Source organism: Parus major, chromosome 7, assembly GCF_001522545.3.
Source record: "Parus major isolate Abel chromosome 7, Parus_major1.1, whole genome shotgun sequence".
Classification (NCBI taxonomy): Eukaryota; Metazoa; Chordata; class Aves; order Passeriformes; family Paridae; genus Parus; species Parus major.
This window is the reverse complement of record NC_031776.1, coordinates 3,860,662-3,882,071: the sequence shown is the minus strand read 5'-3', so window position 1 is coordinate 3,882,071 and position 21,410 is coordinate 3,860,662. Positions and strand designations below refer to the sequence as shown.

The window sequence follows — 21,410 nt, the reverse complement described above, 5'->3', positions numbered from 1 at the left end:
GTGGAAACAATTCTCTTTAATTAACAGGGGTCCCATAAAAACCTGCATTTTTTATCAGTTTGGCAACATTCTGGCACACACAGTGCCATTTAGGAATTTAAACATTAACATGTGCCTATTTTATATTGCTAATAGGAGCTGGAGGCACAGAGAAAGAATGTAAAGCTATTTCTTAACTACAGGTTTTCAGTTTTAGTGATGAGGCAGCACTTGTCACCCTGTTGTCAGTGCCAAACTTTGCTTTAAAACTGGATATCTGTGTCAGCTTCTTATAGCAAGCATTATTTAAGAACCTTATTTTCTTTAATTCAATAATTTTACCATGTTTTGTCACTTTTATTTCTGCACTTTGCAACTGAATCTCAGAAAGTCTGTGGGAAGAATCCCAGTATCCCCAGCCACTTTGCTGCTGTTTCAGGAAGATTATTTCTCGTGTTTGGAATGACAAACCTTCAGCTCCAGCAGGATCTGTGCCTGCAGAGGTACATTTCCCCTCTGCCTTAAATACCACCAGCTACTGCCTCTGCAGATGACAAGACCCACACCTTCAGAGCTCTCCTCTTGGGATGAGTCCCCAAAATTCATGGCTTTATAGCATCCAACAGAAATTCTTACTGAAATCTGTAATCTAAAAGCCCACATCTAGACACAAGCACCTGAGTCCAGGGAAGATAAGAAGTTTGAGGGAAGAATTCTGACCCAGGCTGAGACCTAACCCAAGGTAAAGGGTGGAAACATATAACACAATGCCCCCCACAAGGGTATTGAGTGCAACAGAAAACTCATGGAAATACAAATCCCACAGGCTCCTAATTAAGTCCCCTAATTAAACTATTGTGTGCCACTTATGATACTCATAGCACCATCTCTCTGCCTCTTTTTATTTATTTTTTTTTCAATATTCCCATCCTTTGCCTGTTCAGTTTCTAAACACTTTTTCAACAGAACTCTCTCCTACTGTGTCCTGACAAAACAGTGGCAGCTCTGGGACCCTGACCTTCAGAACAATTACATGTACAGCCAAGAAAATAACTCACTTCATGTTTCAGTAACCAAGCCCAAAAGTACAAGCTAAGGAGACAAGTATCAACCCTGTTATTGGGGCACCTTATATGTTGAAATAGAGAGTGTAATGCAAGATCCACTTGTTTCCTTTATACATACACACTTTACAGCCAAAAGTAGTTCTTGAATTTGATTAGACTCTTTAATGCTTTCAGTTAATCCACAGCTATATTTCCCTGTGAATAAATGAACATTTCCACCTGATCTTCTTCCCATGTACAGATTTACCCAGCCTTGTGCAGGGTGTCCATATCATAAAGCAAACCTGAAATAAGGAGTTCTGCACTTGCCACAACCAAAAAAGTATGAATGTAGTTCCTGACTCATTTAGGAATAATGCTGGTCCCTCACTAAAGCATCATAAAGATTGTTCCTGAAACTTGTGGCAGACTTCTTGGAAGAATTACTCTAGAGGTGAGATCTTTCTAGAATCTGAATTCACTGGTCAATTCACAGCTCCCATGGTTTTCAGCAGGGCTCAGTCTTCTCCCATCACCAGCAGTAAGAAACTCACTTTCTCTCACTGCATTTTCCATTAGTGTTATGCCAGCAGCATTGCTCCTAAGCAGCCTGGCTTGTACCTTGTCCTTTCTGTGTATGTACTTTGACCACACAGCCACGTGCTCCTGCACATGGAAAATTAACCTCCCCTGCACATACACACACATCTTCCCCTCACACAGGGGAAAACTGAGCAAACAAAGGAAAAATTATTGCTTAAGATGGAAGGAACAGAAATGTAGCCTTGAAATAGTTAATCTTCAGATGACTAAAAGCAGTTAACCTTCATCAGAGCTCAGATTTCCAGCTTCTGCAGAGGCTGAGCACTCTGGGGGCCCAAGCACGGTATGCAGCATTCTCAAGGACAGCCAGATTTCTGGCATCTCTGGACAAGCTGGAAATTGTAATTGCAATCACAGTGAGCTTCTGTGCCTGGGACTGATAGGCAGACAGTTCCCCTGCTAAGTGTCTCTGCTCACACTTAGGGTGTGCAGGAGAGGGAAGGAGGGGGAGGCTGAACCAAAGGAAGTCTACAATCACAGGAGTTATGGCACCCCTTGCCCCCCACCTCCTGCAACTTGATGTGATGGAGTGAAAAGCTGTTTGAGCTGCAGCTGGAGCACACAGCCAGGCTTACAGACCCCTTCTGCCAGCTGGAAAGGAGGATGTGGACAGAAATGACAGCAAAAGAGGATAAGGAAAAATATCTCACTGCTGCCATAAAGGACTTCATTTGATCCTAAACCTGCCCTTTCAACTGAGGTTCAGGATTAACTCTGGTGTATTTCCCAAGCAGCCAGGCAGTCAGTGGAATGACTGTGGAGTGTCTGGATCCAACTACTCCTAGTGTCTTTTCAGACTTTCAGAAGCATCTACATGGTCTGTACCTTCTGCTTGCTTCTGTGGAAGACCTGGGTCAAACACTGGGCTGGGCAGGAGCATGATGTGTACAGGGAATTAAAAAGATTTAAAAAATGTTTCTCCAGACAGGCACAAAGTCACATAAGGCAAGATCTTACAAGGAGACTGAGTGCAAATACACCTGTGTCAGCTGAGGAATTGTGTACCACAGAGTCTCAAGGGCTCCGTGAATGCCACCAAGGGCCAAGCAAACAACCAAAAATCTTCAGCCTAGAACCTTCCTATGTCTAAAGCCAAGAGTGGAAACCAAGAAAGGCTAAGTCTTCTCTCACCTTTTCCACCTGACTAGCGAGCTGGATCTCCAGTGTGTGTGAATCTCCATCTGGATATACCTGAGGAAACAAAGCAAGCATCCAGGCCTACCCATATCTCTGTGGGGTTTCAGATGAGCAGGAGAAAGAATTCTCTAGTCAGCTACATCATTTTTTTTTGTGTTCAATCATCTGAACTTAAGATAAGTTTGATATTGATATCCTCAAGCTGAGGGCTTGTCTTTACTGTAAGACAGGCGTACAATTTAGAAATAGCTGTTTCTGCAGCACATCTGAGTGATTTATTCATTTAGTTCATTAGGCCAGACATAAATAAAAGATGTGGGTGTCAGTCCCCTACATGGAGCTTTAATTTGCCTGCTACATGTCTGGTGGAGGTCAGTGTCACTAACCACCTCTGCACTTGGTGTGACAAATGTCCTCCCACACTCCAAGTGCTGCCACTGCAGACAGCAGCAACTGCAGCGAGCACAGACCAAGCCAGGAAGCCCCTAGATCTTAATTATAAAACCATAAAAGAAACCAACTGCCTCTGAAGCTCTCTTACTAGGAAACAAATGAGAATGGGAAATTTATTTCCAGCCATAAATCCCAAAGCCTTCGGTTTAATTTTTCCCAAGTTAACTTTCTCACCTAGCTAAGCAGCGCTGCCTTCTATTATTAGCTTCTGGCCCAATATCAGCTGACCACCATCAGTCAAACTGTCTTCACCTCAATGAGCTCAGGGACTCCCAAGGAACTCTGTGTATGCTGACTTGTGCTTGCAGCCTCTAATTATATTCTAACAGATAATGGAGCATTTAAACTCAGAGAGGATAGATTAAACTTGGGAGTGGATCAAAATCCTGGACACAACCACAGCTCATAGGATTTACTTCCTGAAAACATCAAGCTTAGAGGAAAGGCCCTCAGCTGCCCATTTCCCCATGAAAAGTTTTTTAAGTGCATGTTTTCAGCCTCAAAGGCTGTTTGCTGTGCTCTCCAATTGCAGCATGTCTTTAGAGTTTATTACATTGTCAGTTGAGTATCTGGGTTGATGTTAAACCATCTGACCAGGCCAATGGCTACTTGATTTACCAGAGAATCATAAATTGAGGCTGAGGAGGTGAGATTGTTTCCCCAAGTGAAATTTTAAGTCCCCATTCTACTATCAAGTAGCCTCTTAGCTGCACATTTGCCTTTTTTCCTCTCTACAAGATTCAATTCCCTCCATAAAGCTCAGGCCCATCATATATTCTGTTACCAGCCTTAGGGTAAGGAGCAGGACAGAGCTCCCTCCTGCTGGTGTCCTGCAGACACAGCAGTAGCAGGAGCACTTGCACTCTGAATTCCAACTCCAGCCCCCTTTTTGGGGACTTATTTCACAAGTGTGAGCTGCCAGAGCAGAAACTATGCCCTGCAAATTAAGCACATAACCATGCTGAGGGGGAAACCCTTTAGGAATTATCCCAGACACAACATACACCCAGAAGTGGGAAATAGGGTGAACCCACATTTTGTGTATCACTAACAGCAACCTGTGTGTGGTGAAAATAAACCCACAGAAGGATTTCTGTGCAGTCAGGCTCTGCCCTGCTCCAGGTTACTTTCCAGATTCCAGTTTGTATTGCTGCAGCAGACACAGATCTACTGCAGTGGTAAAATGTAGGGATGAACACAGGGAGCAAAGGGAAAGGGCTAGCTGGGAATGGGTGGAGAAAGCCTGGAAAATAGACTTTGCTGTGGCTTCCTCAAGAAAAATCCCAAATAAAGGCTGTGCTTTTGGATGCTGGCCAACTCATCTCCTGATGGGAGGTGCTTGGCCAGAGCAGGCAAGGCTGACATCAGGCATTATATCATTATAGTCATTACTGCTCCATTAGCAGGGCTGCAGGCTGCAGAAATGACAGCCCAGGAGCCAAATTGTTTTTCTTTACTTCAGCATTACGTTTAGCAGGATTTCAGGAGCTCACAGAGCACTTTTAGAGTCACATTCTGCCAACATTAGAAGTTTTCAGCAGATCTATGGGCAGTGCCACTAACATCTACCCCAGCCATTTCTGGGGCACTGAAATGTCCCAAGCACTCCCTCTGCACACAAAAAAACTGTTTGCCAAAGGCTTTCCATTTTCCATTTTCTCAAAGGAATGCTAACTTTTACTTACAAGCACAAGGACTCTCCCAATCCAGGAAGGAGTAATTGCTGACAAAAGCACACTTGTACTTGACAAGGACAAAAAAAAATGAAAGCCAAGGGTGTGACTCATATAATGACACCTTCCCACTAACCTCCTCTTCCCATTCACTACCAACACTGTCAGACCCTTATTCAAGAAAGAATTAACCCCACCATGTTCACAGTGGCATTCAGCTACCTAGATACCTTTAAAAATCTCACATAAGTGCTTTAAACCAACAAGCATTATTCATATGTTTTGCTTTTAGATGAACATTTGAATATTTCCTCAGAAAATAAGATCAGCAAACAGGATCCAGTTTTATCAGGATAGCTATACTGACTGAAGTCTTGAAGTGAGAAGGAGTAAAACACATTTTTTTTCACTCTTACATTTCAGTGAAAGATATTTAGGTTATCTCCTCATAATTGAAATGTTGGCTTAATTTTTTTAAATGTTTAAAACTATGTCTGTTTTAAAGGGAGGAGTAGTTTCATTAAAACCATAAACAATGCTTAGGTCATTCTCTTTGAAAATGTATTGTTTCAGGAACTAAACAACTGGTTTAGGAGGTAGGGATAGCAAGGATCTCTGTGTAATTGGATGAGCAATTGTTTCACAGGAATGAAATGTAATCATCTTCATCAATGCAGTATGGAAAAGGATAACAAATCACTGCATATATATCAAAAGCAGCACTGATAGAAAGCATATTTTTTCTCCTTATTGCCACTTGTATCAACTAATGGTGAAGTCTAATTAATTTTTATTATGATTAAAAACAACCTAAGGGTAATTTTTAACCTCAAGAACTGAAAACAACTTTAACTTTTCTCTCATCTTGCTACCACTGGGTCAGAGACTCAGGAGAAACTATTCATTTAAAGAGAAACCTTTCCCACTCTAACTGTACAGTCTAAAATCTCCAGAGTTCCAAAAAGCCTCTTCATTTCTGAGCCATTTATCAGATATTCTGATGCAAACACTGTGGGGAAGGATGGCCCAATGAACCAAACTGACCTAAGCTGAGCTATGAAACCTTAGACAAACAACTTTGCCTTTTACCAAGGACCTTATGTTTTCCTTTGCTTCAAGGTTAATCAGTATCAGAGGAGGAGATATTGCTGCTATTTCTCCATCAGGTCAGGGGTCAGACCCTGATCTGGTACAAATTGCTCAGTTCCACTGACTTTCATACAGTGATAACAATTCCCTCACCTTTAGGCTGGAATCTGTATCACTGACTGACCACTGACATCCAGGTCACCAGATCCTACCTCTCCTTTTTGGGCAGCTCAATTATTAGCAAGACTCTTTCTCCATTAAGCAAAAATATCTAATACTTTTTTTCCCTTTAGAGCAGTTAAATCCTTTTAAACAGTGTCCAAACTGCCTTTTTTATTTATTATTTGTGCAAAATGATTACTGAATTCAATGGAACCACAGAAAGAATCATCAAGGTTGGAAATGCTCTGACATAAATGTACAGTGCTCTGTAAAAAGCACAGGAAATCCCTTCCTCTACACAGCCTACCTTCAACCACCTAAGAACTCACACATGAAGCAGCTGTCTGGAGCACATAAATCCATAACTGCACATTTCTGTTCACTTCTAGGTGGAAGAATAGACTAGATAATGGGAGCACCTTCTCCTTGTGGCTTACAGTCTCATTAATGCTAACAAATTAGGTCTATACACTCAACAGATAGGCAAGGCTTAAAAGTCACATGCAATTTTCAAGTTCACAAGAGGGGTTTAGAAAAAGAGTGTAAATTTCTGTGACTTGTCAAAAAAATGTCACTGAATAAGACACAGAGATTCATGGTGTCAGTAAGCCTTGATCTTGACACAGAGCTGCAAACTGAGTGCAAAGCCTCTGTGGTCATAGAAGATTCATGGAAATTACCACCTTGACCTCTCATTCATAGTATTTCAGGTTAGTAAAGAAAAAGGGCTTTTAAATCCAGCATATTTTAATTTTCCTCCTCTCCCTGTTATGTTTTACTGCTGCTGCTGGCTCCCAGACTCTTGGAACTCCAAAGTGGGGGAGAACTGAGCTCAATTTCTGTTCCTGTGAGCTCTACACCAATACAGACCTGCATGCATGCTAAGATGCTCCCCTGAAACTCCTCCTCTCTCTTCCATGGCTTTTCTTCCAAAGAAAGATACAACATCTGGCCCATCAGACACAGGAGTTTTAGTCTTACACTGACAGAAAAACAATTTATCAGAAAACTCCAAGTATCTTGGGGCACATGCAGTGGAAAACCCAGCCCTGCCAGGTGCTGTGTACAAGATTCCTTCTGCTATTTAAATATAAGGAAAGAAAAGTGGCAGGAATTTGTCTTTACAACCTCTGTGGGCTAGAGAAAGACACCAGCCCTGCCAAAACCCAAAGATGCTGCTTGTGTTTTACTTACATCCATAAACTCCACGTTGGCTTTCGGACCAGTGGTCTCATTAAGGATCTTAATGGCCACAGGAATCTTTACTGTTTCTCCCTCAGGGACCCAGATTCCCTAGAAAAAGAAACAAAAAAAAAAGGTGACAGAGGTATCTAGCAAGACAACAATCAGAAAAAGAACTTGTTTCAGAGTTACAATTCTTTTTGACACATTCTGACGTGTTATGCAGATCAGTCATGAGATGCAGAACTGAGAATACACAAAATTACAAAAATAAAAAAAAAAACACATAAAACTACTTCTTACATCAAAACTAAACTCTGATCTAAAATGAAACATTTTGTATCAGTGAACATCCCATTTTCTTGTCCAAAACAGGGTTTCTAAAGAGCAATGGATGCACAATTTCTAGTGACTCAGATAAAATCCTGATACTCATTTGGATATAATTAAACAAAAATCGGGATTTTCTGTCTGGATTCTGATGCTCAAATTTTTTGCTATCAGTAACTGGTTATCACCAGATTATAAAATCATGCAAGAACAGAACACCCTGAGAATAATATAATTAGAGTGAAACATTTAGGGACTGTTTGTCTAATTACTTAACACCTGAGAATAAAAAAACTTAGGTGGCTGAAAAGGAAATTTAACATTAAAATTCACAAACTACTGGGGTCTTGGGCTACTTTTCCAATCATTCTTGAGTATTGCTGTATTCTTGTCAACTTCATGGCATCCATCTCTATCACTTTATTATCATCTAAGTATATTCAAACTCTTTATTCATAAATCTATTCCCATGACCTGGTCTGTGCTTCCTTCCTTTCTTCCCCTCTTTGAGGACAGATGCAGGTGCTCTGATCTACCACCTTGATTTGGTAGGTCTGGAGGGTTAGGGAATTGGTTTGATTTTCCCACTAAGCCCTGCTTTATGGGCCCTGAGATCTGGATGTGCCCAACAGATCTTAGAAAAGAAACACTTTTTTAACAGAAGTACTTTCTCCATTGTGGGTTCCACTCTCACATCCCAGCTGTTAAAGAGTGACATAACTCATCTTTTCTATTTCAATGGAAGAAACTAGAAGTATTACAGTTTAGGTAATGCCATTGTTTTACCAGGTATTATTACTGTGGCAAGACCCACGTGGCACTTGTGAAATGAAAGACAGAGTTTATCCATCTTTCCAAAAGCGTCCTGCTCTTGTGTAAGAACAGAAGGGCAAACCTTGGTGCTGCACCTTGCCAGCAGGACAGTCCAGCCTGTGTAGCCCTCTTGCACATAAAAATGGCTGGGGGGAACCAAAAAATAACATCTGCATGTCACCATTTGATCCTGGGGATGCATTCCCTGCACGCAGTTCCAGCATCCTCTCTCTCCCAGGGCTCAGGAAGCCAGCCACGGGACAGACTGCTTTGCTGCAAGGCAGAACTTGGCTGCTGCAGGGTTAAAAGAGGGGACTCAGGGCTGCCTGGGGAAGACTCTCACCTTGTACACTGTTCCAAAGGCTCCAGAGCCCAGCACCTTGACTCTCTTCAGCTCTGTCTCCTTCAGGATGCGGAGCTGTGCTTGGTTGGGCGCCGTGCCGCTCGGGGTCAGGGGTTCCACGAGCTGCCGAGGAAAACACAAGTCTCAAACACTGCTAAAGCCACCAGGAGTTTATCCTGACAGCAACCAGCCCAAGGAAATACTGCAACAACACAGTGGTGGAGATCTATTGACCACTGCCCTGCACACTCTTGGGATTTTTCATCTTCAAACACAAACCAGCATCACCACAAAACTAACACCCGATAAAGCAAGTCTTCACTCAAATGCAATGATTCCCACCAGAAACTGTGTGATGGAATTATGAACTGGAAATTGAATTGGTGTCAGAGTAACACATCCAAGGATTTTTGATAATGGAGGCAGTATAAATATTTTCTACATGACAGAAATATAGCATTTATTATCAGTGTACCACATCCTATTTTTGCCCATTTTAGTGTCTTTTAAGTTGGCAGTATTTCTTTTTAATGGCCTGGACTAAACGGCTCATCACATTCTTACTCTGTTTAGAGGAAGGGACAATTTTTCTGAACTCCTGTTTTACCACACGGGAGGACAGCTTTAGGGGGAAAACACATTTGAGCAGGCCACTAATTTATAACAGCCACTAATTTACTGCAATTAAACAATTTGCTCAAGATGTCCCAAGAAACTTTGTAAATGAGCCACAATGGCACATTCAGTTAAAAATGCTCTTAGATCTCATACCATCTCTGCCAGAAAAACAGTGCTTCTTTAAAAATAAATTGAAAATACACATGGAGGACAATGCTCAATACAACACATGAAAAACATTCTGTTCTTTCACAGGGTGAGGAAAATAATTCAGGGCTCCTCCTACTCAAATTGGTTTGAAACCACTGCAGCATTTCAAAGCAGCCTGTTAACAAGACTAAATGCCCCATGCTTTGTAATTTGAGCACTGCTTCTATGGCTCTTTGGGCACCATGAACTACTTAATTAGTTGACCAGAATAATTAGTTTTGTTCAAGTAAAAATACTGGCAATTAATGGGTAAGAAAACAACAAAACCAAACAGCAACAAGTTGAGTGATTTCTCTTTCTTCCTTCCCACTTTAGATGTTCAGTATTTACACCATGAAAGAAAGGGTTACTGTAAAAGAAAATCAGGCCCACTGGCAGCACATTTCTGCATTTTCAGTTTGTGAAGGATGAAAAGAGCACAGTCTGTGCCACAGTCCCCCAGCACAGGAATGGCAGGGAGAGCTGGGGACGTGTTTTGGGGGTCTAAAACCAGGATTGTGCAGTTTTATAGAGAATGATCTACAGAAAGACTAAGTCTTGTTACAGACTCCAGCTAGGAAGAGACTCCAGCTAAAGCTAATTGCTTTTATGTTTATTTCAGGATGCTCCTGATTTAATCTTCAGTTTCTCAGCCAAGACAGCAGCTTCTCCACATGTTCAGTAGGAGGCCCTGGTCCCTCAGGACTATTGCCAGCCACAGCTTTTATCTGACCAAATGAAAAATGAAATCTGGACTTCAAAGCCAATGCAAGGAGAACCACCTACCTAAAATAATTTATGCTTAAGTATGGGCTGATACAACGGCAAGATTTATTCATCTAAAGGCACTGAGTATTGTTAAGCTTTCTATACAGCTGAACAGTGTTTAACAAGCAATACAAATTCTAGCCAAACATGAAGGTACTTGTGCAAACAGACTGGGGATGCATAAACCATTTACTCCCAGGCTCTACAGTGGAGATGAGTGGGAGCAGAAGCCTTGGAGCAGAAGAGAAAACAGCACTGTTAATAATGCCTTATCAAAGAGTCACTAGCTAACAGCATTTCCCAGCTTTATTGTCTTACAAAGGGGCACCCTAATTTAAAAATACCATCATTTGCAAAGTGTCTCAAGTATAGGACTGAGGAGATGGGGTAATCATCTTTGCAGTAATTGATAGGTACACATTTAATGTTATATTTAAATGTACCTCCTAGATTGCCCCCTTCACTAATGACACTTCAAAGAGCAGGATGGAGCCATCACAGCACTTTGCTATAGATCTGCTACATTTATTTTTTTTTACCAGTAGAACTGTGAACTTCAATTGGTTAAGCTCTGTGAAGTATCTTGGCTTAATAAAATACAGGATTATTACTGATCATGCTACAGGCTTTGACAAAATATGGACTACAAAGGCATTGTAGGCACTGGGAACAACAGGAAAGTTACAACACCTGCCCTAAAGGATGAAGTTTGTATCAGCTTGCTGAAGGAACTCACTTTAGCCTTAGAAGTCAACCTAAATAGGGCCAGAATGAAAGCCTGTAATATTTAAGCATGAGAGCTGCTAAATGTACGGGACAGAAGTTCAGTGGAGAGCAGGATGGGAATTGAGAAATCTGGTGGGACATGCCTTCCAGTATTCATGGGGAGCTTTTCCTGGTCTTCAGAAGCCATGAATCTCTACTTGTGCACAAAACTTGTGCAGCATCTTGAAATAACTTCATTCTTTTCACCAGTTTAGTCTGCACAAGTAAGCAAAAGGATTTCTACAGGCCTGTCTGGCAACTGAAGACATGAACATCTCTAATATAGAAGCAGAAGAGCCCTACACATCTCCCCAAACAGCCTGTGAGGAGCAGCTGGGCTCACCTCAGTCTCCAGGAACCTTCGCAGTGCTCTTTTCTTCTTGATGCTCTTGCGCCGAACGTACACAGCAAATGTCAGGCCCATGATGACGATGATGAAGAGGCCACCAATAACTCCAGCAGCAATCAGGGGGGTTCTAGCAACCAGAATCAGAGACTTTACTTTCACAGCTAGGGTGAGAGACCAAAGAATGCTTGGGTACATAAAGCACAGTCACGTGGAAAGCTCATTATGACTGGAATTCCAGCCCAAATTGGGGCAAAAACACTGACACAAGGTAGGAATTTGCTACTTTTTAATCATTATACCAATTCTATTTTTGTTTCCAAACCCCCATGCATATGTGAGGAGTCGTGTGGACAAGGAAACACAGCATGCACTTTGATGGCAAATGCAAATCTGCAGTGGCAAAATGAGGACACAGGGATCTGCAGTTTCTCCTAAGAGATCTGCCTGTGCTGACTTTGGCTGCACCCACGTCAACTCAGGGGCTCCTGCACTCAGGGGGAAACAAGCCAATGAAAAACTCCTGGACTGCCAACACAGTGTGCCTTCCTGAGTATGAACTGAGAGGGAACTTCACAGGCAAGATTTGGAGATCACAGGCAACGCAGAAATCAGGCTCCCTCCGGACTAAAATTCAAAGTGGTACCTTAAATTAGGCATTTTCACAGCATACCAACAACTTACCAACATGAACACACTCAGAGCATTTAACATCCTTCCAACAATGGCTGGACAGCTGATGAAAAGATGGGTAAAAACACAAGCATGACAACTGCAGAGTGTGATGGTGTTGAAACCATTGCCTGGGAAGCCCAGGAAATAGAGTAACTGTTGTCAAGACTGTGGAAATGTCACTGCTGTGCTCTAAAAACCTCCCTCAGTTACATCTGAATGATGATGAAAGGTACATTACAGCCTATTAATAAAAACATACCACACAGCTACAGAAAATTTTAGAATCTCCTTCAAAAATACTAAAGTATTTTATCCAACCCTTTATTCTTCTTTTCACAACCTTCCCTGAAGCAGTGCCATCTCTGTATGGTGCATGAAGGTGTGCCTACATTACCTCTGAGAAAGCCTCCTACCCCCACACCCAGTGTTTAAACACCACTACCACCTTTTCCCAGGGTAAACACATTAACACAAAGGCCTGTTGCAGTTCACAGACTTTATTATGGAAACTCCAAGCTTCCAAATGAAGGAAAGGGAATGTTGTCTGGCTGGGAAATGGGTTATGGTGTTTGGGGAACACAAATCTAGTACCTCCTCCTCCTCCTCCAGGATGTCCAGCCTTAAAACACATTGTCCTTTCTATCCCCAGTGGTTACTCTGGGATTTTGAGGGCAGAGCTTAAAGAATCTGGCATATCCAACCCAAACAACGCTCCTCTTTGTTTCCATATCTTCCTACATTGCTGATGCAAGAAACCCTTTAATAGGCAATTATTAAAAATGCTGGCCACCAAAAGCCTTCTGTGGAGCTTGTACTGCTTAATGCTCTTGAGCAGAGGAACTTCTTAAATGCATTTTTATGCTGTATTCATATGATTTTTTAACAAACACCACCAAACCACAGACTGACTAAATAGGCAGGAGAACTCTCAGCTTTAAAGTGCATATTAATAACTAGCATAACAGTTGTCAAAGTAAGTAATTGGAGTTTTATAGTACTGTGTACTCTAAAAGTAGTCCAAATAATATTTACATGATAGGCTATAATAAAGAAACGGTTTTAAAGGGGACATAATAAGTAATGAAGAAAATAAAATGAAGTTTGTAGCCCTTCTACTGTTAAAGAGTACAAGGGGGGTCCTAAATGGATATTTATGATTCATCATGTGAACTCTCACTGACATTGAAAGAATGTCCTCATTTTTAGTAGGTAATTGAAAAAAAAAGGAAATCATTTTCAATGACTTCACCAAGCAAGCATTTCAGTTGTTAATGTGAAATATGCTATATTATACCTGAATTTTCAGGAGGTACCACCTAAACATGTTGTAAACCAAGCTTAAAAAGGAAGCGTGAAAGCGACAGCACAATGTGCAATAAAAGAACATATTTAAATGCTAAACAAATCAGTGAAATACAGAAAAAGCTGTATTTTCCACTCCAATAGTGATCAATCACCAATCCCAAATCCACTACCCTTGCATCAAATCCTGTCAGTCACAAACATCCCAGCCTTGGATGTGGTCACACACCCAGCAGCTTCTCCTCTCTCTGCTGCTGAGCTAAGCCCCAGAGTCAACAGCCCCGTGGTTTATTTGCTCCAGGACCAGATGCCAAGTGTCTGCAGCCTAAGCTCCCTGTTATCCCCTCACCACTGCTTTCAGCCACACATGGATTATTTCCTAAGCCCACTTTTCAGGGTGCCACCCCATCACTGGGGCTATTTTCACTCGTGTTTGTTGGGTTGACTTTGCTTTTTCTCTCTGTTCTGCCAATATCATCAGTTCTCCTGCCTCCGTTCTCTGCTTATTTTCATGCTTGCAGAGCCTTACCTTTAACACCCTGATGAATTCCATCAATGCTAAATTAATGCTGGGCCCTTGCTGGGGTTGTTCCACACAGATCCCTGCAAGGTGGCACTGACCAGAGCTGCTGCTGAAGTTACAAAATCTTCCCCCATTTTGTCTTTTTTCAATCCAATCCCTCTTTGCATATGCACCAAACAAACTGTTTGGCTTCACAGGCAGCTGGACACACAAATCTCCTTTTCTCTAGTGGCATTAATGGTTTAATCCACTTACTTTTGTTACATTACTGTCCCACAGTCTCCTCCATCCCTGCAATTCCTGACATTTGCCCCCCTCAGACTACTGCCCACTTAAAACTATTTCCATGAGGAATGCTGATGAAAAGACAAAAAATGCACTACCAAAAGCCCCCAGCATGTTAAGGCAACTTTTAAAAGCATGAAAAGGCTCTGAAGATCTGAAGTCAAGCAAGGAGAGGTAGTTCCATGTCAGTCCTGCCTGTCCAGCATAATTAATGGCCAGCCAAAAGTCAACCCCAGATCACATTTCTTACAGCTCCACCACTAACCCACCAGCAGGAAACTCCTGATACAGCCACTGCTTTCCTTTACACACTGGAAATCTACTCCAGAGGATGGAAACAATCTCTGCTAGGTGTTTCTGGGTTTTCATGCTCATCAAAACAGGCTTAGCAGTCCAAGAAACATGGCCCTGAATCATAGTTCAACCCCATATAATTAATTTGCTATCCCACATCCCTCCCTCAACTGAGGACACAATACCCAATTAATAAGTGGAAAATGTATCAGCTGGGGAGGATGTGGGAGATAAAAAAAAAACCCACAATGTGAAAATCCTGCCTCTTAAACCAGAAACTGTGTGTCTGTGGCTAAAAGTTGAAAGAAAGATTTCAGTATCCCCTTAGGAGAGATGTATAATATATATGTATTTCTTCTTAAATGTGTACTGTTTTCATATTTAGAAACACCTAACACCCACTCCCCACACATCAAAACTGACATTGAGTTCAAAGTTAGTATTGCAAGTTCCTTCTGCTAAATCCTTGTCACTGAGGCATTATTTTTTCCTGGTGGATGCCTCCCACATTCTGCATCCCTCACCCCTTCCATCAGTGGGGGGTTCAGCCAGCTTTGAAGCTGCCCTTTCAGAGATCTGATGAATTCTACTAATCCTGTAGTGATAATCTTAGTATTTAAAAGATACAAGATAAACAACCAGGCTGGGAAAGCAAATTTGTGGATGTTTCAACAGCCACAATGTCCAGAGTACCTGGTGTTCACCCCAGGGGTGGCAAGGATTCATCTGATGTTATTTACATCAAGACTGCTTTGTTTATACTCTTTTTCAAGAACAAGGCACCCTTCCCCCTCTCTCCTCCTAATCTGAGGGTGTTTGAATATTGATAAATGGCCCTATTGATGTGCAAATTAGTTTTTTATCATAGGTAAACACAAATTTTAACTCACAGCTGATCTCACAGTTACAAAATTACTACCAATCCCACATTTAATCCAGAGATGGGCAAAATGTCAACTAGGCAAAACTTTCTAATGTGCAAAATGACCTGAGGGTTGCATTCTGTGTCTGGATCCACTCAGAAATTAAACATCCCTAAAGAGCAGACACAGCTTTCACTTTGGCCAAACACAGACCTGTTAACAAAACTGCTTTTTCCTTACCCACACTGATTCTTATATCAATACCTGTAAAGGTATGTTCTACTCACACCTTTTTTTTTTAAGAATGTAGGAGTCCCCATTTCACACAGCAAAGTAAATGAGGATGAAGAAAAATATATTAAGTATAGCTTTGAAAATTATTACAGCTTAACATTCTACACATTAATAAGTATTGATTAAAAATCTATGACATTTTTATTACCACACACAGTGCACAATGGACTTCTTTAAAACTGTATTTAAATCTGAATGGCATAATTTAGAAGTACCACTCTGTTAGGTTTTCACTATAAATTACAAAGAACTCTCAATTTTACCTCCCTGTTAATACATTTGACCAGAAATAACTACTGAAATCTCTGAGAATCCAGCATCAATATCAAGGCTTTTTATGGGCTTCTCCTCCTCTTAAACTTAAAAGTCCCAATAAAACCTCTTGCACCGCTGCCCTTTTTTTTAGGCTGAGGTTTTTCTTTTCTGCCTCAACTTAAAAAAGGACTGCTATTGTTAAGAGCTTGCACAGTGGTCTGTGCTTTAAATAAACAGATTAATAAGCATTCTTTTTAAGATATGCCAAGTCAGGCCCCATATAATGTAGATTATCTGTGACACAAAGCCAGTTAAACCCACTAGACTGGACTCACAGGCGAAGCCAGTTCAGCAAGCAAAAGAGCAATCTGCTTTATAAAGTTGTCATATTTCCCATTTTCCTTGGAAACAATAATATTTTGCTTTAAATAAAGGAGGCTAGAGCTGTAATGACCATGGATGCTGATGGACTGCTCTGAAACCAAAACTATCAGCATTAGCTCAAAGAGCTTCTCTGTGCATAAAGAATTCCTGTTAGAAGCAATCAGCTTAGCCTGCTTCTCTGCAGCCAGTGGCAGTCAGCTGGCTCATCATGCCTGTGCACATGAAATTATTCATCAGGAAACACCCTTTTCTGCAGCAGGAACATGGCACTGCTGTTCATTCACTGTCAGATCCACGGGAGATCAGCAGGAGCCATGGCAGGGAATTTCATCGCTTCAGGAACACGTGCTAGAACCCACAGCAAACCTGGAGCTACCAAAACATCCCCTGGGAGCTGCTCACAGAGACAACACACACTGTAGCTCAAAACTGGAATATTCTGCTCTGCAAGAGCTTTTTATAAACACAAAGAAGATGAAGGAATGTTCAGGAGTATTTTAAATAACCCCCTTAAACGAGAAAAACCGTTTTGAATATTGTGCTCTTCCTTTTGTTATTTTTTTTTTTAACACTTTTTGAATTCCACTGGTGGAAAGTGCTTGTAATTCACTTAAGTGTTTGCTGAAATTGAGCTATTCAACAAAAGAAATACCCAAACCCACACAAGACTGAGCCTGTAGACTGCACAAGTGGATTGTCTACATCTAAGAAGGTTAATGTAGGAAGGTTTCTCTACCTCATGTCCTTCATTTTTACTTTATTTCCCAAATCAACATCTTTCTTCAGATAATGCATTGATCTCTCTTTCTATACCTGCCTGCTGTTTTGGAATGCCAGTCTTTCCTGAAAGTAATCATTCAGAAGATATTTTGTTTAAGTGGTTGAGAACACTGGACTCCTTCCTACTCCAGCTTTGAGTGATTTAGGACAGCAAGCATTTGCTTTCTCAGACTCCAGGGGTATTTCACAGTAGAGAGCCTTCAAGGACTGCACTTGGAGACCAAGCCTGACATTCTGAACCAGATTCATTCCTCTGAAATCTTTATGACATTATGTTTCTCCTTTATTAAAAAAAAATTCTGTACATTGAAGAGAGCCCAAGCACCTCTCCAAGTGGAACAAGCCCCTGCACATAAGGGAACAGTCAGACTAAAGTTCAGCACTGGACACTGGCAGAAGAGAAAAACCAAAAAGATCAAAACTGAAAGAGGGGAAATCTAGATTCTGTATATATGGAAGAATTTTTTTCCCTGTGAGGGTGGAGAGGTCCTGGCACAGGTTGCCCAGAGAAGCTGTGGATGCCCCTGGATCCCCTGGAAGTGTCCAAGGCCAGGCTGGATGGGGCTTGGAGCAGCCTGGGATGTGGAAAGTGTCCCTGCCCATGGCTGGGGGTGGAACAAGGTGATCTTTCATGTCCTTTCTAAACCAAGCCATTCTTTGATTCTGTGATAACAAAATGGGACATAATGAACAGATGAGAATGAAACTATCACACTGTGCTCCAAATCTTCAAGTTTCTTGTGATGCATACATATATATATATATATGTCTCCAATATTTTGTTCTGTAATAGGAGCCTATGCAGGTTTCAGCTGAGGATTTTTAACAAGTGGTGGCATAAAAGCATCTTTTGGACCTGTTTGAGGTGAGTGTGCATGGAGGATTTGTAGCAGGATGTGTTTGGAAATATGCATCCATATCTTTCATGCATTACCTGCATTCATGCACACCTTCAGTTAAAAATCTTTCCTTCAAAGCCTCAATCAAAACAGTCACACTTCACTCTGCCCTGGCATGTTTATATAAATATGGCATTTGAGACATTTATTAGAAGACTAGTAATGGTCATGATGCTGTCAACTTCAACACAGATTTTAGTTACTCATCTCTTGAGTTCTAAATATGCAAATTTATCTTTGTGGAGCATAGCAGGGAAGAAATGCAGCTGATGCTCATAAATACAGAGGAAAATTGAAGGCAGATAAAGAGCAGGGTATAAGGAATTTCTTTGAAAATGCCTGATGCTGCTTTTGGATTTATCACTGTTATTTTACTGGAATAGCATACTGTCTAAACATCCTACACAAATTCTAACAGCCATTAGAAAACCCCATTTGCTTACTGGGAAAAAAGCTCATATATAAAAAAATAAAAGCTCATATAAAACTGATGTCCTGTTCCTGACACAGATTTATTCAGAATCACCTCTTATGTGATACTATGACCAAAATCAGTCATCTCCCAATCATTTTTATGTTACCAAATGAAGCAGAGAGAACTCTGGAGTATCTTGCAACTCCTCTTAATTCTACCCATCATCCCACTGCCAGCATTTCCCCAAAGGCCATCCTAAGAAAAAACACCTCAGCACAGGAGGTCCAAACTCACCCACTGTCACTGTTCTCTTCCATATCCACAGCCAGCCAAAGGAATCTCATCCCCTCCAGTAAGGGAACCAAGGGAATCCAGCCTTTGTCAGCATCATCCTGCTCTCAGCTCTGCTGCTGATGGGCTTGTGCTTGTGTGCACAGCAACCTCCCACCATCTCCACAGACACAGATGTGACAGGATCAGGAAAGCAGCTCATGGCTCTGGCTACTGCTAAGAGCAACCCCAGCTCTCCAAATGATTATTTATTAGGGTTGTTTTCTAGTACAGTACAGCCCACTAAATGATAATTTAGTAAAATAGCTCTTACTTCTCCCAAACTGCTGTATGATAGAACACTCCAGAATTTACTGCTTTATCTATGCAACTTCTAAATGTTAAAGAAACTCATCTTCTGACAGCTGCTGAAATAACAGAACAGAACAGGCCAAGCATCTGGGGAGACAGTGATCCAGCTTAAAAATCTATTTTTCCTCTTTCAGTCACAACCCCCTTCCTTTCCCCATTCCACCAAATCCCCAAAACTTAATAGCAGTACTCTGGCAGGTAGTGGATCCTGCTGACTTTTGTACCTTTTAGGTCTCACAGGGTCTGAAGCTCATTAGAGGTCAAGAAAATAAAAAAAATACCAAAAACAATGAGAGAGAAGCCTTCAATACCTTTATTTTCCCGTTTCTGTCATGAGAAAGAGAGGGATTGCTTCTCATTCCACTCAAAAATATATATATTTGAAGTGTTTAAGTAATCAGCAGCACAAAAAGACTGATGAAACCTTAAGAGCCTATATACAAACATACTGATACAGCTATAGGTGATACCTCTCTTCTCACTGGAAGTTTTCTGGAAACTGCTCCCCTGTTTTAAAAATCCATTGATTAAAAGCTGACTAAAACATCCCCAAATTTGGTATTTGCAGCCCTGATCCACTGGCTGATCCAGAAAACAGAGAGAATTCACCCAGAGCTGAAGTGAGATAGGGCTGAACTTAATTTGCATCCAAATTATTCATGTGCAGAGGACATCACTGCCAGGAGGGAGGGAAAAGCATATCTATGGGAGATGGGACAGTTTTAAAGCAAGGATATCATCTCTTCAATCTGTTCTTTGTCTCTTATCCCTGCTGTGATTGAGACTACACATATTAGCAACTTGAGGTGCATTTTAATGCAGGAATAATACTTTTTACCTTTCTTTCCCTTCATTAGGGGCAGGGAAAGATGTGATTTACTTCTGAAATCTGCACATATTTTTTTTAAGAAGGCTATTCACTCAAGCAGAGCAATGTCCATGGAGAATTTTAAAAGGTGTCCAACACTGGTGTATTGCTCTGAAATCCTGTGTTTCCAAAGGACACACTATGTCACAGGCAGAGTGTTGGGAGTCCAAGACAAATTGTTTGAGAGAAAGTTCACACTTTTCATTAAAAAGTGATTGCATTTCAGAGAGTTTTCTTTTAGGCATAACTAGAAAAACTTGGTATCATTGACAAATCAGGGATTACACCATGACTGGATCAGGTTTAACCAAAGCTTGGCCCTTGTCCTGATGATGAAGTTGTATTTGTTCTCAGATTTCTGTGTAAATGCCACAAATCTTTAGTATGAGAAGCTACTAGCTCTGCTGAGAAATGTACCACAAATAGAGTTACCTCCTCACAACCCTCTGCCAAAGAAAAGCTCAATCAAAACTAGCCAGCACCTGCTCTTCACATTATCCCATAATCTTTCTCTGCCTGTTTTATCATTTGCTCAATCTCAGATAACTACAGAAATTATTTTTGACATTATCTTCTATTGATGAAACAGCCAATATGTCTGCAAAAGATCTTGTTCAGCAGCAAGTGGTGTCATTAAAAATTTACATCAGATTGAAAAAGAAAGCATGAAGCTTTCTGACAAAAGTACAGATAAGATCTGAATGAGTTTCTCATCTCTCCTAGCAAAGGACAGTCTGAAACTCTGAATTTTTACCTGACCCAACTGCTAATGAGCAAGCACATGTGAACAGAACAGAAATCTTGTGTAAAGTCGTGTTGAACTCTCACTCTGTGTCTCACCCACAGCTGACAGGAGCCAAAGCCTGGGATTCAGCAGCTGGATTTGCTTGTGTGTATCCAACTCAGTACTCTGAATCAAAATGCATAGGCCATTCCAGCTTAGATCATGAGCCAAAAGTTGATCAGAGCTGGAAACTATTGCCACAGACACTGAAGTGTCCTGTCACATGGCAGGAGAAGCCACACCATCCTCTGCCTCCAAGCTCAGCACAAATTCATCTGGCTTGCAAGAAAAAATTCCCAGCCTCGATTTCACAAGTCTGGTGCTGGAGAAGAGAACATTGCCACAGAAAACCAGGGATTCATGATCTTCACTAGAAATGCACTGGCATTTTGCTGCTTTGAATGTCTCTCAGATCACACCCATTTTAGACCTCACAGACACCCAACTCTCCTTTTCAGTCTGCTAGAGTTAGTGCCATCCTTAACCAAAATTTGCCTCCTTACCTGTTGTCATGGAGTTACTTTACCTTTAAGAAAAGTTGAAGTTTCTGGGAACTGCCTGGAGTCTTTTCTCCTGACCAATTATCGGTCATTGCTGAGAATTGACAGCAGTTTAGGCCATTGAAAAGTGGGATCAACTTGTGAACCCTAC

General features: G+C 41.3%; 1 protein-coding gene across 2 annotated transcripts in view; it reads right to left on the bottom strand.

The window, feature by feature from the left end:
- The window catches only part of ERBB4 (erb-b2 receptor tyrosine kinase 4), a 553,629-nt gene that overhangs the window by 93,082 nt on the left and 439,137 nt on the right, over positions 1–21,410 (bottom strand). For both annotated transcript variants that reach the window (XM_015634896.1, XM_015634897.1), the window contains exons 17-19: positions 11,494–11,626; positions 8,811–8,933; positions 7,337–7,435 (exon numbers count right to left, since the gene is read on the bottom strand). In XM_015634896.1, coding sequence (XP_015490382.1) covers positions 7,337–7,435; positions 8,811–8,933; positions 11,494–11,626 — 355 coding nt within the window. The remainder of the gene's footprint in view (positions 1–7,336; positions 7,436–8,810; positions 8,934–11,493; positions 11,627–21,410) is intronic.